The sequence below is a fragment of the Mirounga leonina genome, unplaced genomic scaffold (genome assembly GCF_011800145.1).
Source record: "Mirounga leonina isolate KUSES-001 unplaced genomic scaffold, KU_Mleo_1.0 Mir_82, whole genome shotgun sequence".
Lineage (NCBI taxonomy): Eukaryota > Metazoa > Chordata > Mammalia > Carnivora > Phocidae > Mirounga > Mirounga leonina.
In genome coordinates this window covers 10,691,238-10,708,204 of record NW_023270825.1, presented here as the reverse complement: position 1 = coordinate 10,708,204, position 16,967 = coordinate 10,691,238, and the positions used below count along the sequence as shown (strand labels likewise).

At 40.5% G+C, this 16,967-nt stretch overlaps 1 protein-coding gene and 1 non-coding gene across 2 annotated transcripts; one reads left to right on the top strand and one right to left on the bottom strand.

The window, feature by feature from the left end:
* The first annotated feature begins 9,123 nt into the window (after window positions 1-9,123).
* Window positions 9,124-16,551, top strand: LOC118002489. Its single transcript, XM_034992991.1, has 3 exons — window positions 9,124-9,208; window positions 13,780-14,499; window positions 15,469-16,551. The coding sequence occupies exons 1-3, from the start codon at window positions 9,124-9,126 to the stop codon at window positions 15,564-15,566; spliced, it is 903 nt and encodes a 300-aa protein (XP_034848882.1). The 3' UTR covers window positions 15,567-16,551.
* On the bottom strand, window positions 9,905-10,008 carry LOC118002792. The gene has a single exon (XR_004677167.1). It is a non-coding gene; the product is annotated as a U6 spliceosomal RNA (small nuclear RNA).
* Window positions 16,552-16,967: the final 416 nt, after the last annotated feature.

Sequence of the window (16,967 nt, the reverse complement as noted above, 5' to 3'; positions counted from 1 at the left end):
ATATACAAATAAATTTCCCTAACATTTTTTCCATCTTAAGTTTTCCCTTACTTTTCTTTCTAAAGAGATTATCTTAAACCAATCCATTTCTTTATATGGGTACTAGGTACTGGTTGAGATATACAGGTCTTCATTTGACTCCTGAGTCATTTCCTTAAAAAGCATTTCCTGCCCCTACCTCGGGGCCTGCTATTCCCTATGCCTGAAACACTTTTCCCACAAAGTCCTCACATGGCTCACTCTCTCATTTTATTCAGATCTTTTTTCAAGTGCCATGCCCTCAAAGAGGCTTTCCCTAATCATCCTCTAAAAAATAACATGCCTTGGGGCGCTTGGGTGGCTCAGTCATTAAGCGTCTGCCTTTGGCTCAGGTCGTGATCCCAGGGCCCTGGGATCGAGCCCCACATCGGGTTCCCTGCTTCGCGGGAACCCTGCTTCTCCCTCTCCCACTCCCCCTGCTTGTGTTCCCTCTCTCGCTGTCTGTCAAATAAATAAATAAAATCTTAAAAAAAAAAAAAAAATCAACATGCCATTTTATCCCATCATTCTCTATCCCCTTTCTTCAGTTTATTTTTCTCTACAGTGCTTTTCAGCATTTGAAATTATATACCTGTTTCTTATTAACAGTCTCACAATACAACGTAAGCTCCAGGAGAGCCAGAACTTCATGTATTCAACATTAAATCCTCAGCACATGGAACAGTGCCTGACAAATATGAGGTATTGAGTTGAAAACTCCTGAATGAAATCAGTTTTTTAAAAAATAAACATTACAGGTCGCCTGGGTGGCTCAGTTGGTTAAGCGTCTGCCTCCCATTCAGGTCATGATCCCAGGGTCTTGGGGTTGAGCCCTGCATCGTTGTCGGGCTCCCTGCTCAGCAGGAAGTCTGCTTCTCCCTCTGCCCCTCACCCCGCTTTCATGCTCTCTCTCTCAAATAAATAAAATCTTAAAAAAAAAAAAAATAAATGTTACATAAGGAAAGACTTGTTTTTAATTATTCTTTAAGCTTTTCAATCCAAAAACTGTTTCTCAGGATCCACTGGATATAGTCTAAGCCTCACAGAAGAGTGTGATTTAAAAACTGCACTAGTATTTGGGAGGAAAAAATTTTTCCGAAAAAAAAAAAAGAAAGACACCTGAATCACAGTATACATACAGCCTTAAATATGACACTCTGTTGAGATGTTTCAAAATACATAAACAATAAAGTAATCATTTAAAAAAACCACACTGATTCCTCAAAAAATTAAACACAGAATTACCATATGATCCAGCAATTTCACTTCTGGCTATTAAAAAAATGAAAACGGACTCAAACAGCTACTTGTATTCCCATCTTCATAGCAACATTATTCATAATAGCCAAAAGGTGGAAGCAAACTAAGTGTCCATTAGACAGATAAATGGATGAACAAAATGGTACATAACATATAATTCAGCCTTTAAAAGGAAGGAAATTCTGATACAACAATGTGAATGTACTTAAAGCCACAGAACTGTACACTTAAAGCTGGTTAAAATGGTAAATGTTATTATATATATATATATATATATATACACACACATATATACATATTTTAATGTTACATATATTTTTAACCACAATTTTTTAAAAAGATTTTATTTATTTATTTGAGATAGAGAGCACAAGCAGGGGGAGAGGGAGAAGCAGACTCCCCGATGAACACAGAGCCCGACGTGGGGCTCGATCTCGGGACCCTGGGATCATGACCTGAACCGAAGGCAGACGCCTAACAGACTGAGCCACCCAGGCGCCCCTTTTAACCACAACTAAAAAAAGGTAAGTGGGAAAAATCTCCATTAAAACAGACAGAAAAGCAATGTCTTTCCTTTCTTTATATTCTTTTAATGACTATAGTGGGAGTGTCTTATAAGAGGACCATATAGTTTACAAAGTGCTTTTCACACAGTAATTCATTTTATTCTCATATCAAGTCTTCAACGTAGACAGGACAGGCTTCATTCTCTGATCCCTGAATGAGGCAGGGAAGGCAGAAAGGTGAAGCGACTTACCCAAAGTAAAATATACTGTAAAATGGCAAAGCCAAAACTAGATCCTAGGCATTCTGATCTCGAATTTACTGTTTTGTCTCAACAAGAAAGCATCTCAAGTCTTCAGTCCTATACCAACCTTTCCAAAGAGAACAGCCATGTCTTCCTTAAACTTCTCTATGTTCTTATTACTCAAGTCTTAAATTGTTACAAAGTTTCTATTTCATTACTCAATTAAGATTAAACAATAGATCTTAAATTAATCTCCAGTGCTCTGCACTGTTGGTGAACAATAACAAGTATCAACCACCCCTAGTGACTATGCTTCTATTTTCTTCTCTATTTTCCTTCCTATTACTTGTTTTTTCCTCCTTTGCAGAAGATACTTTTGCAATTTCTGTAATAAAGAAAAACCCTGAGCAGAAGGCAGATGCTTAACCGACTGAGCCACCCAGGTGCCCCCAACCATCTCTTTAAAGAAGCTCTAATTTCTTTCAGAGGGAAATGGTATTTAGAAACCACAATCTGGGTGCTATGGGAGCTAAGTGCCTTTTTAGTACACAGAGATAGGTAATTTTATACACACATAGCTATATAAGCATGTACATAGATACAAACAAATACATGAGTTTATACTGATGCTTCCAACTCATTTCAGATTTGTAGGGTTTTTACTTAATCTCATTGATCCTTCATCTGTTTCTCCTTTCTTACATGCCAAAACCCTATTCTCAATGCTGCCTACATAACTATTCATTTATTTTATCTCACAGTATACATGTAACAGCTGAGAATTATAATGTCAGTACTATCTACCATCAACAATATGATAAAGAAAATCATTTTATGTTTATTTTTTGCAATTTTTTCTACCCTTAGGATATTACCCAACTCAAGATATCCTACAAATTACCATGTATGTCAGTCACTTGGAGTAGTTTACTCTGTGTATCACTACCTGGAAGACACTTGCTAAGTTTTATGTTACTTTTGATTTTTAGGCATTGCATTTTTAACTTAATTGTGACATAATTCTGTAAAATATTTAGATGGGTTTAAAGTCAAAACCACAAAACAAGATATATTCAAAGACTAGATGCTCTCCCTGTCTACTCTAAGTTCACCCCTCCTCCCTGCCCCATAGGTAACTTCCCCACCCCCACCCCCCAAATATAAGAGTTCTTGGTCAGACTTGAAAACACTCTAAAACAGGTCCTTGGCAACCTCCAAATTATTCTTGATGACCCTGATATCCTTCTGGCCATAATCTTGGGACCAGATGGGCATATAAAAAGTTACCTTTACTAATACTTCTATATAATACCCCAAATTCCCTCTTTTTTGGCTACTATCCAATGGCTCCCTAATAGAAGCAATAATGAAATTAGCTAGTAACTTCCTTCTCCTATCTCTCTACTTCAGCATCTAATTTTAGGTAATATATGTCTAATTACAGTTAAACCTATGAGGCAATTAGTGGGTTTATTCTACTTTTTATATATTCTCCCCACATTTTTAATAATTAAACTTTATCTACAGAATTAAACTATTGAGTGTTACACACTATACTGTCTTTCAATCTTAGTCCCACATTAAAAAATATATTTAATGTCCATTACCAGTTTAAAAGTGTTCTTCAGAATACAGGTCCACAATCCCTTATCAGGTAGAAACCTCTGGAGCTAGATATGTTCTAAAGTGCAGACTTTTTCCCTCCTCTTTCTTTCTTCTCTAAGAAAGTAATATGATATGTGGATTATTTACTGTAATTATGTAAATCCTCCTAGTTAGGTTTAGCATAGCACCCCATAATCTAACAAATTAACATTTTGCAGTACAGTATATTAAATATTTAAACTAGGCTATGATAGTTTAGATGCCAAATGAATCCAGGTCATATAAGTGTTTGCCATCAAATGAGTCTCCCTAAAAAATGATTTTCAGAACTTTTGGAAATTCAAATTATAAATAAAAGAGTGTGGACCTGTAGCGAGTAGCTCAAGATCACGTAATAAAAATAGTATTTCCCCTACCCCACCACCAAAAAAGTCAAGTCAGAAAACATTTTTATGTATATTAAATGAAGATATCTTTTTTGGTATGGCTGACATATATATTAAATTTCAGGTGTACAACATAGTGAGTTGACAATTCTGTACATTACCCAATGTTCACCATGATTAGTTACCATGAAGATATCTTTTAAAATGGTATTTTTCTATAAAATTCCATGGTATTACTGCAAACAGAGATTATTTGTTAGAATTTTGCTTAGGAGAATCTTATTAAGCCCATGTGGGCTTTTTCTAATATAACCTATTGTAATTCAACACAGCTGTCAGTCCCCTGCTGATACTTTTATTTCCTATTAAAAATGCATTCTTAAAAGAATATAAAAGTACATCACATTCCACTAATCTATGCAGCATTCTTTTAAGTGTAACCATTAGAATTTTTAAACTAGAAATTGAGGGAAAGAATGCAAAGAAATGAGGAGATGAGCCTGGTTCTTAGAACTCTGGCTCTACTACAGAGAGTCATAGCTTAACTTTAGGGTGGGAGGTACCTGTGTTTTTGATAATAAAATGAAACTATATATTCTCAGTTTCATAACTAGTTTCTAGTTATGAAATACTTCTTAAATAAAATGCCTACTTTATAAATGTATATCTCACATGGTCTGAAATTTGTTATCTCTTAGCTGTTTAAATGATTTTAAAAAGATAATCTCTGAGGAGTCATGAACAACCTAGGAATAGTCACTATGGAAGTCTCATAGATCATCATTCTAAATAGGTTAAGAAAATCTAAACCAGTAAAAGAATCATTAAAAGAGATATTCAATTATTAAAAATAATTTTTAAGCATAGCTATAGTCGTCTCCCCTTATCCATGGGTTCACCTTCCACAGTGTGTACTGCCAGAAGGTAAACAGTAGCTTAATGCTGTGTCACAATGCCTATGGTCACTCACCTCACTTCATCTCATCACACAGGCATTTATTTTATCATCTCACATCATCACAAGAAGGGTTAGCACAGTACAGTAAGATATTATGAGAGGGAGGGACCACATTCACATAACTTTTATTACATTATATTGTTAAAACTGTTCTATTATTATTGTTGTTGATCACTTCTTGGCCTTTTGGCCAAGAAGTATTGTTCATCTCTTAGTGTGCCTAATTTATAAATTAAACTTCATCCCAGGTATGTATATATATAGGAAAAAACTTAGCATATATATGGTTCAGTTCTATCTGCACTTTCAGACATCCACTAAGGGTCTGGGAACATATCCCCTGTGGACAAGGTGGACGGGGGGGGCCTATTGTAACTACAAATTACTATGGTGAAGTTAATTCATTTGACTCAAGCCAACAAATGGTGAAGTATACTGAGACAGGAATTTTAACTCTCCTTTCCCATCCTTCCTCTTCTGTCAGACTTTATTGCTGAAGCATGTGACAGAACTATGACTCTGTAATTAAGGCTATAATGAGATTTCTCTGTCATAAGCTATTACTAATATTTGCTACAATTCATCTAGTTCTGCCACAAAGCTTTTTTTGCTTACCAGAAAATTCTCATGTATAGTCTCAAGCAAGCAAGAAATATTTTGGGAAAGTCTGAAGACAAGAATAATTAGGTCTTATGAAGCACATTATGAAATTTTTCTCTAAAGAACACTTCACAAATAAATCCAAGATAAAACAGACCTGAATATACTTTCAAAATATTGGTAAAAAATACACATATTATACTTGAAGTTCTGGAATTCAAGTCTCCTAAAGGAAGGAAGGAAATTGCACAGTAACAACACAATTCATTATTGCTCCTTCCAGGACTCCAACATTAGTAAGACTTTTCATAAAATTTAAGGGACTGTGGCCCGAGGAGACTGTCAACCTTTTTATCTAAGTGCACATTTTTAGAAAATAATTAAGGGCAAGCAAAGAACACTTTGTATATCTAGTCTAACTGAATTCTCCATTTCCCTTTAGTTTAAAGACAGTAACATACCTCATGTTTATTTAAAAATTATTTACAAAACCCTTTTTCATGTTATTATTTCAAACTAACAACTCATTGCTGAGTATCTATAATGTAGCAGACACTGTGCTCCATCCTGTAGGCTTTGGCTCAAAGTACAGGGAGTTATGTGGAGGAGTCAAACATACAAGCAAGTGGGGGATTACAGTAGAGTGCAACAGGGCTGGAAGAGTGGGCCAAAGTACTAAGTGAGTGAGTGTACGACTACTGGTAAAGGTCATATTTGAACTGGGTCTTGAAGAACAAACATGACTGCATGAATAAGGAGATTTTTGATGGCAAATAACTCCAAAGAAACGGCTTCAACAATAAGGAATTTATCTGTCAGGTGGAGAAATCCCATGGAAGGGAAAGCCCCAGGCCCCAGTACAGTATGTCTAAAATGATGTTATCATGGACCTACGTTCATTTTCTCTGATCTACCATCTTCCAGGCATGCTTCATTATCCCTTGTGGTCACAAGACAGCTGCCAGTGGCAACTGGGGTCATCTATTCTCTTGTTTATATACAATAAGGGAAAAAGTCCTCTCCCCCAGAAACAGAATGTCTCCTTCCCTTCAATCTGACTGGGACAAATAACAGTTTACAGGGAAATGCCTTGAGCTGACTGGCCTGGAGTAATCAAAATCTACCCCTGGAGTTGGTGATGAATCACCTTCTCAGAGTCTCCTGGATAACAAAGAGAAAGAACTCCAAGCACTGGGATAAACACATGAAAAACAGAAGCACAGGAAACAAGAAACAGCTTGGTATGGCTGGAGTGATGGGAAATCTAAGGTTGGACATGGTCTACAAACTCTCGTGAGTTTGGACTTTATCCTATAAGCAATGAGAAGTTAACACAGGTTTTTTAAGTAGAGAAATAACATGCCTGAATTTTTAAAGAAACAAATGTGGTAGCAATATAGAGAATAGAGAAGGAACGGAAGAGTGGAAGAACAAATGGCAGAGACGTTGGTAGGCTGTTCAATAAACAGTTCACTGGTAAGAAAGTGGTGACAGGAAGGGGAAGAATTGAATAGCAAACACAGGATGGCAAAACTGCTTTGTAAAACATTGTATATTTCTATGAAAATCACACACACAGGAGGAAAATTAAGCCCCATACAGGTTAAATGGCTTGCTTAAAATCACAAATCTATAAGCAGTAGTCAGAATCTGAACAGAGGTTTGATTCTCAGCCCAATGTTCTATCTAAAAACTCCCAACAATGCTCAAAAAACGTTTTTGAATCCTGTGATGTAAAGGATGCTCTAGTGATTCCTATTTATTCCAACCTTAACATATTGTTCACTACATGGATTCAATATCAATTTACTTAGCAGTACATTATACATTTTTGAAGTTTCTATGTTATTTGAGATAGTGAGGATGTTGTGAAAACTCAATTTGTAATGTCAAATTTACAGACTGTCAAAGGATTCTAAAAACCACTGCAGTTTGCATTAAAAGAATTTTGAATTTGTTTTGCAAATAAACTAGGTACTGAATATTTGAAATGCATTATAAATCTGGAGCCAACAGGCACCTGAAAAGTTTCTTCTAAGTTATGCCTCCCTTTGAAATTTTGGATTCTGATAACCAACTTCCACTATCATCAATTTGAAAGATGTTGCCTCACTTTTAAAGACACTTGTTTTAGAAAAAGTCACTTGCTTGTTTCTTTTTACAGTGGTGAAGTCTGATTTTGTTTGGTTTCCAATGTACCGAGACTGGATTAACAGGGAAGATGGTTTAAAATAAAAATAAATGTTTTCCATTAAAAAATTATAAGCAAAAATACAGTTTTTAGCTTATTGGCTTAAATCTTAAGTCTGCTTCTGAACTCAATGAATAACTATAGGGAGCACCTGTGTGCCTGGCACTATACTATGTTAGATGCTGGGAATACAGCTGTGAACAAATCATACTATAGTTATTCAGGCATATATTTGTATGATTATTTTGATTAGTGTCAGTCTTCCCTACTGAATTAACTACAGTACTATTTTTCTTCAGCCAAAACATGACTGCAAATGTACACAGATGATGCCTAAAACATCAACTGGGCATTAACATGTTATTTTGCTGATGACAGCAGAATTTTCTCTGTCACCAGGCTAGAGACACTCTCAGCACCCACAACTGAGTTTTTTTCTCCTTCATAAAAACATACCTGCTAAAACACTCAGCTAATCAGGAATATAAGGAAACTATTTCAACATAATAAAGGAAAACCCACGGCTATCATCATACTGAATGGTCACAGATTGAAAGTTTTTCCTCTAAGATCAGGACAAGACAAGGATGTATATTTTCACCACCTGTATTCAATATAGTTATGGAAGTCCTAGCCAGAACAATTAGGCAGGAAAAAGAAATAAAACGCATTCTAATTGGAAGGAAGAAGTAAAATTATTTTTGTTCAAAGACATTATCTTATGTGTAGAAAATTCCAGATTACATACACACACACACAAACACACATCTGTTAGAATAAATGCTTTCAGTAAAGCTGCAGGATAAAAAGTTAACACACAAAAATGAGCTGTGTGCATTAACAATGAATAATCCAAAAAGGAAATTAAGAGATCAATCCTGTTTGTGATAGTATCAAAAAAATAAAATACTCAGGAATAAACTTAACCAAGTAGATGAAAGATTTTTACACTGAAAACCACAAAATGTTCTGGGAAGAAATTAAAGATACAAATAAATTGAAAGATATTTGGTGTTTATGGACTGTAAGACCTAATATGTCAATAGTGCTTCAATCTATAAATTCAATGCAATCCCTATTAAAAAAATCCCAATGGCTTTTTTTTTTTTCCCCCCCCGCAAAAACTGAAAAATCCACCCTGGAATTCATTTGGAATCTCAAAGGACCACAAACAGCCAAAACAATCTTGATTTAGAACAACGTTGGAGGTCTCACACTTCCAGATTTCAAAAATTACTATAAAGCTACAGTAATCAAAACAATGTGATACTGGCATAAAGACAGACTCACAGACCTACAGAATAGAGAGTTCAGAAATAAACCCTTGCATGGTATAATCAAGTCATTTTCAGTAAGGATGCCAAAACCATTCAATGGAAAAACACAGTCTTTTCAACAAATGGTGCTGGGAAAACTGGGTATCTGCATGCAAGGACCTAAACGTAAGAGTTTTTTAGGGGGAAAGCTTCATAACTTTGGATTCGGCAATGATTTCTTGGATATAACACCAAAACATAAGCAACAACAACAGAAAAACTATGTAAGTTGGACTTCACCAAAATGCATCAAAGGCCACTCAACAGAGTGAAAAGGTATGCGTGGAATGGCAGATATATTTGCAAATCCTATATCTGATAAGGGATTGATATCCAGAATATATAAAGAATTCCTACAACTCAACAAAAAAGCAAACAACTAGATTAAAAATGGTAAAAGAACTTAATAGCAGGGTGTCTGGGTGGCTCAGCTGGTTAAGCGTCTGCATCTGGCTCAGTTCATCAACCCAGGGTCCTGGGATCCAGCCCTGCATTAGGCTCCCTGCTTGGCGGGGAGCCTGCTTCTCCCTCTCCCTCTGCCGCTCCGCCTGCTTGTGCTCTCCCACTCTGTCAAATAAATAAATAAATCTTAAAAAAAAAAAAAGAACTTAATAGGTATTTTTTTTTTTGAAAGTAGAAAATTTAGTAAGACTGTTACAATATGGCATGAGACATCAAATAATTAATGGTTACTGAGTATTTGAAGAACCTGGAAAATATGCTGCCCTCAGTCACCAGTAATCAGATCCTTGAAGTGTTTGTTTGTTTAATCATTTCATGTATTTGTGCAAGTCCTGTGCACAATGAAGTGACCAAGACACACAACAGTCCAAATGCTTCATGAATTTGCATGTCTTCCTTGTGCAGGAGCCATGCTAATCTCTGTATCATTCCAATTTTAGTATATGTGCTGCCGAAACAAGCACAATAGATATTTCTCCAAGGAACATATACAAAAGGCTGATAAGCACAAGAAGAGATCATTAAACATTAGGGAAATACAAATCAAAACTAAAATGGGGGCACCTGGCTGGTTCAGTTGGTGGAGCATGTGACTCGTGGTCGTACTTGTGAGTTTGAGCCCCATGTTGAGTGTAGAAATTATTTAAAAAAAAAAACAATAATGATAAACTACTTTACACCCATTTGAATGGCTATTACCAAAATAACAGAAAACAACAAGTGTTGGTGAGAATGTGGAGAAATTGGAGCCTTTGTGCATTGCTGGTGGGAATGTAAAATTTGGGGGGTATATACCCCAAAGAAATGAAAGCACAGACTCAAACAGACATTTGTACACTCATATTCATAGCAACATTATTCATAACAGCCAAAAGGTGGAAGCAAACCAAGTATCCACTGACAGATAAATGAACAAAAATGGATGTACATACATACAATGAAATAGTATTCAGCCTTAAGAATGAAGGAAATTCTGACAGATGCTACAACATGAATGAACCTTAAAAACATCATGCCAGTCACAAAAGGATAAATACTGTATGATTCCACTTACATGAGGTACCTAGAGTAGTCAAATTTATACAGACAAAAAGTAGATAATGGTTGCCAGGGGGTTGGGGGTAAGGGAAATGGGGAGTTAGTATTTAACAGGTATAGAGTTTCAGGGGGGAGAAATGAAGAGTTCTGGGGATGGGAGGTGGTGATGGTTGCACAACAATGTGGATGTACTTAATGCCACAGAACTATACACTTAAAACTGGTTAAAATGTCAAATTTTATGTTTATGTACATTTTACCACAATAAAAACAAAAACAACACCTGCCATGCATCCTTCCTACGGACTCTATCCTAGCCTAGGTTCTCATCTCTTCCTATTTAGGTAACTGCAACAGCTACTGTCATTGCTGGTTCATTCCATTCTCTCCTCATTCGAACTCAACCTGTAGATCACTCACAGGTTCATCTTGCTGGTTTGTCATACTAATATCTGGCTTCCAACCTTACAAAGGCTCCCATATCTTGCCCAAGAAGATGAAAATCCAAATCTCCTCGGGGTGCCTGGATGGCTCAGTCATTAAGCGTCGGCCTTGAGCTCAGGTCATGATCCCAGAGTCCTGGGATCGAGCCCCACACTGGGCTCCCTGCTCAGCAGGAAGCCTGCTTCTCCCTCTCCCAGTCCCCCTGCTTGTGTTCCCTCTCTTGCTGTGTCTCTCTCTGTCAAATAAATAAATAAAATCTTTAAAAAAAAAAAAAAAAAAGGAAATCCAAATCTCCTCAATCTAGTACTCAAACCTTTCGAGATATCCTTCCAACTGTGCGATTTTTTTTCCTTTTAGTTTCCCAAATCCAGCTGCCAGCTCATCCTAATTTCCCTCCATTCCCCTCCCCCAAAGCTAATCTCCACATCATATTCTCGCTTTTCCCTCACAGAGTAACTGCTCCAGTATCTCTGTAAATCTAAACCCTCATAGGCTAGCTCAAGTCCCAAGTGTTCCAGGAAGTTCTTTAGACTCCTGAGGCCTCACTCATCTCCCTCTAACCAGAACACCTACAGTATTCTTTGTATTAATAGAATGTACTAGATTGTCTCCTAGACTCATAAGGGTACATCTTATCTTTCCTGAGGGCAAAGTCTATATATTACACTTCTTTTTTTTCTCCTCTCACAACTAATATAATGCAAAACGCAAAGCAGATTTTCAATAATCACCAGGGTAACTGAACACAAGGTACAACTTTGATATGTGCGTTTCACTGACTAGAACATGATCAGAATCATTTGACATTATTGCATTTCTGAAGGTTAATCTGTGACACACAACAAAGAAAACTGCTGTAATTCACTAAGAAAATACATGGAAACTAGGCGGTATAACCTAGCAAACACGGGTGTTTTAAATCTTAAAATCAGAGTCTCATACAAAACTTGTTTAAATGCTGGTACTGGGGCACAGAACAGTAGAATAGTTAGGCTTTGTGGGACAGAATATTGACTTACGTATGGGTTTTACTGAATGCATGCAAGAATGAGCCATGCCTATAACTGGGTGAAAATATAGTTATAGGCCTATGAAAACTCAAAATGAAATGTCAGTTTTATTAAATTCAGGTTAGGGAAAACCGTCTCATCAGTTACTTGTGGTAACTGAGGGTAGCTGTCAGAATGAGAGTGAGGCGCTTTCTCATTTCTGCTTTCAACTTTACCGCACAAAGACCTAGGGATGGGAACCAGTATTGGTGAAGAATGCCATCAGTGAGGAGTAACAGGCTCAGGAGTGTAGTGAGAAGAGCTCTCTAAATGGGGGCGTAGGGAGGCCCAGATCCTAGTTTTGGCCCAATCCCCAGCCAGTTGTAGGACCCACAGCAAGTCACTCATCTCCCTGGGCCTAGTTTCTCAGCTTTAAAACAAGTCATACCAGATCTCTAAAGGTTTTTCTGACTCCAAAATTCCAGGACAAGTTTAATCACAGCTTCTATTCACATGTATGACTCTTGCTATTTCAAATCTTTCTTCCACATTGCCGGAAGAAAGTAATGTATTTCAACAATCTAAAAGAAATAGATGCCATTCAGAGACAAAAGATTCGGTTAGTTGAAAAAAAAACTAAGTAATTCTGTAAAAATGCCTATTTTCTCATGACAATAAGATGTTTTGGCAGAAGGAACATCTCTCTGGTAAAGATAACCAAGACTGCTTCTGTAAATTAGGCCTAATCCAGAGTATTATCTGTGCTGGTATGTGAAGGGGTGCTATTGTAGTTCAAAGCAGAAACAACACTCGCCAGAGCTTCTCCAAAAAGACGGTGAGAAAGTTCTCATCCTCGGGGTAAGGCTAGTAAACAGCTGTGCAAATGATAAGGCACTGAAAACGCACGCTTTCAGCCCTTGCAGTACTCCAAGCACAGACTCCTTTATCAAACACCAGGTATTGTCTTCCTCCCAACCTGTCAAAACGCAATTCCAGTTTGATCCCGGAACAGTAACTTACCCGGACGATCGAACTTCTCTCCTCCCCGGGCGCAGCCGTCCGCAGGCCTGTTCCCTCCCCTATTCCTGCCGGCCGCTCTCACGCCCACCCCGGGGCGGTCGCAGCCCCGCAGCCGGGTAAAACGCGTCCGAATCTGGGGAGCGGTTTCCCGGCGTCCTGGGAGCGGCGGGTCCCGCCCCTTGGAACCCGGAGCCGGCCAGGCCGCCGTCGCGGCCACCTCGGGCTGCTCTCCCCGCCCCGAGCGCCACACCTCGCGCCTCTGCCCCCGGGACGACGGCGCACAGCCCAGTCTGCCCCCGGGAGCGCACGGGCACCGGTCAGTTCGCCGCCGCCGCCGCCGCCGCCGCCTCAGCCCCAGACCCACGACTGCCCTCCCCCGCCGGCGGCCTGGCGCCCCCCGCGGCGGCCCAGCCCCAGCCCGGCGCCCCCACCTCCTAGGCACAGCCCCTTCCTTGCCGGGACGCCCCGCGCGGCGCCGGGCACAGCCTCGGCTCCCAGCCTCAGAGACACCGAGGGACACTCACCCCGGAGGTTCCTCCCGCCGCTGCTGCTGCTGCCGCCGCTGGGGCCGCGGCCGTCGCCCCCGCCGCCGCCACCAGCACCGCCGTCCGCACCGGCGCCAGCACCCCCGGCCATCCTCCTCCTGCCGCCGCCGCCGCCGCCGCCGCCGCCCTCTCCGCTCCTGTCAGTGGTTCAGGCTCCGGGGCTGCTCCAGGTTCCCCTCGCCGCCATTTTGACTCCTAGAGGGAGCAGGAGGGGCTCGGCTCGGCGCGGCCCTGGGGCGCCTGCGCGGCGCTGCGGAGCCGGCCCTAGCTCCCGCCCGCCCCCGCCCCCGCCGTCGCCGCCGCGCCTGCGGTCACGTGGGCTCGCGCGCCGGGCCGGGCCGGGCCGGAGAGGCGGGTCGTGGGCCCGGGCAGCGGTCGAAGCCGAGTGCGCGCGCATTATTTCTTCTCCACGCTGGGCAGCGCAGCGCGGGACGTCCGGAGTTTGAAGCGCGTTGCGGCATCCTGCTTCCTTCGGGGAATTGTGACAAATCATTAAATGTGTCAGAACGGAATTATAATAACTACGTTACTGGACGATCAGTTCTACCCAATTCATGCTGCCGTTTGGCGGCCGGCATCCTGATCGATCGCACATCTTGCATTGTCAGAGAAGGCAGCGCTTCCGCGGAAAACTCCTTTCTGACAATCTCGGCGTTTCGGCGGCTTCTAGGCAGTTTATCTTCACCTCTGTCTGCGTGGTGCTTTTATAGGCAGCACCTTGCTACTTGCCATAGCAGGTTTAAAACAAAAATCTCAAAGACACGGAAAAGTTTTCCTCAACAAAATGTCTCCGTAAATGAGGGACAAGAATTGATGAAAGCGCATGATCTCTGCTTGGATGAGCCAAATCGCCCTTCCCTGGATGCCCCTTGTCTGGGAGTTTGCGATAATTCCAGCGATGCCATGACAAAAACACCTGGTATTTATTAAACACCTTGTAGTGCTTAAAACACCGTTAAATACATGGCTTCGTTTGAACACCAAGCCACCCTTTGAAGTAGTCGGGACAGGTATTACGGTTACAGTCGTTTTACAGCTAAGAAATAGTCTCGGAAATCCTCAGTGGTCTGCCCTGGGGCACACACGCAGCATTAATAAGTAGGCGTGAGCAAGCCCAGACTAGAAGTCCAGACATTCTGACCCTGGTCGCCAGGCACATCACCCCTCACAGTTCTCAGGTAGGGCTTAGAAATACCCGATGTATTTGTCCTCTGGGAATTTATTTAAAATCCTCTTGAAAGTATTTTCATTTTCAGTCCCCACCCACCCTTTGAGAAACAAGTTTTCCAAGTCACAGCGAGTCTTTCTGTTGTTCTCAAACCACCTCTAGGCTTACAAGAATAAGAGCAATTTCTCATTTTGTCATGTTTTTCATCATCTCTTGGTCCTTTATTATTTTATCCAAGCATTTCATATGTGGTTGGAGAATTTGGGTTTTTCGGTTGGGTTTTTTTTTTTTTTTTTTGGCATCCTTCCAACCTTTATCCAAAAATGTAAAAAGTGTTAAAAATGTGTAATCCTGAGCTTCAGATGCTGGCTTTCAACCTCATAGCAAATGGGGGGAGAGGGTCAGAATAGAAGTTCAGGGTTCCTCCCACTCCCGGAGAAAAGGGAAGCGCCAGGCATGGTATAGGATTAGAAGAACACTAGGGTGCTATGGAGAATGGGGCCCCCTTCGCTTCTGAGGGCCCCCCCAACCCTCCTCTTCAATGGAGAAGACCCATTTAAAATTACTGAAACTTGCACAGGAATCTGGTCCAAAGCGTATGTGGCAGGCAGCTAGCTGACCAAAGAGGAATTAGGGCTTGTCCCCATTTCTTGGCAGGCAAAATGGGGTGCAACTCAGCTTCCACCTCCTCACTCCCCTCTTCTTTGCTCTCTTCCTCAGAAACGTCATTGCTAACAGCAATAATCTGGTGCTGCCGGGTGATCCACACAGGACCAGAATCAGACATCAGAAGGCAGGTTACAGGTGGTTGGAGCTGAAAGTCAACCAAACTGAGCATGAGTTGGCAGGACAACTTGAGGTTGGTCACAGGGACTGCAGTCTCCCAGTGGTCATGGTTCCAGGCCACGAGTTCTGTCTACCACATCACACTTGTTTTTGGCCTGCTCCATGAAGCAAAGCATGGTCAAAGCCAACACGTGCCCCACATTATCTTCTTCTTTAACTTTAAAGGTGAAAGAGCAAGTATGGCTAGAGAGCTCATCACCAAAGAAAAAATGGAGCGGGGACCTGCAGACCCTTGACATACCCTGCCTGACTCTGGAACAATAAGGGGGGGGCTGTGTTGCAAGGTAGTTCCCATTCATTTATCTTTGTCTTAATCAACTAAGTATTGCATTAACTGAAAGAGTTGTTACATGCAAACTAAAAATTCTATTGTCCATACCCCTTCTTGATAATTCATTAAAAAAGATCCGTCCCCATCATTACACTTTCTCACTTATTCCTGACCCTCCTTACTTGACTTTGGTTCTGTTTCCTAGACACAATTTAAAAAACAAAATTAAAACAAAACCAACAACAATAGAAATCTAAAATTCTATCAAAGGCTTTTTGGTTTTGTTTTTAAGGGAGATGGACAGAGGGAGAGGGAGAGAGAGAATCTCAAGCAAGCTCCACAGCCAGCACGGAGCAGAGGCAGGGCTGGATCTCACCACCCAGAGATAATGGTCTGAGCCGAAATCAAGAGTCAGATGCTTAACCGACTGAGCCACCCAGGCGCCCCTATCAAAGGCGTTTTGAAACACCAAGTAAGGTCTGCTGTTCTACCTTGTCCTTTTGTCCATCTACACATTCAGAGAACTCTAGTAGACCAGTTGGGTATTATTCACCCTCACAAAATCCAAGCATAAGTGTTCCATGATGTTTTCCACCCTTTAATTCATCCACCTTGTGGTCTCTTATCATACCACTTAGCTACACTTTCAAGATACTGAAGCAACTCAGTTTACACATCCATCAGAGTTTAGATGTGTCTAGTTTTAGTCCAACACATTTTTTAAAGCCTCCAGTACCATGTGCCAAGCACAGTGCCCATGCTCAGGCTAAAAAAATAAGTGATTCTTTGCCCTTGAGGAGTTTAGAGTCTAAACAGGAAGACAGACTGGGGGAAAAATGGCTAGTGCTAAGATAATATTCAGTAGTGGTGAACAGAATGGGTCCTAGAGTCATACAGATCTAGGTGGACATCTGACAAACCAGGCCAATCAAAGTTGTTTCTGAAAATTTCTGCCAGGCTATCCTAGGATATGTTTCCTCTTAATCTATATCTCTGCGATTATGACTTTAGAGGACAATGTAGATTTTCTTCTTTAGCTCTGAGGAGAAAGCCAAGAGCAGTAGGAATGAACACCACAAGCAGAAACAGAGAGCTTATAGAA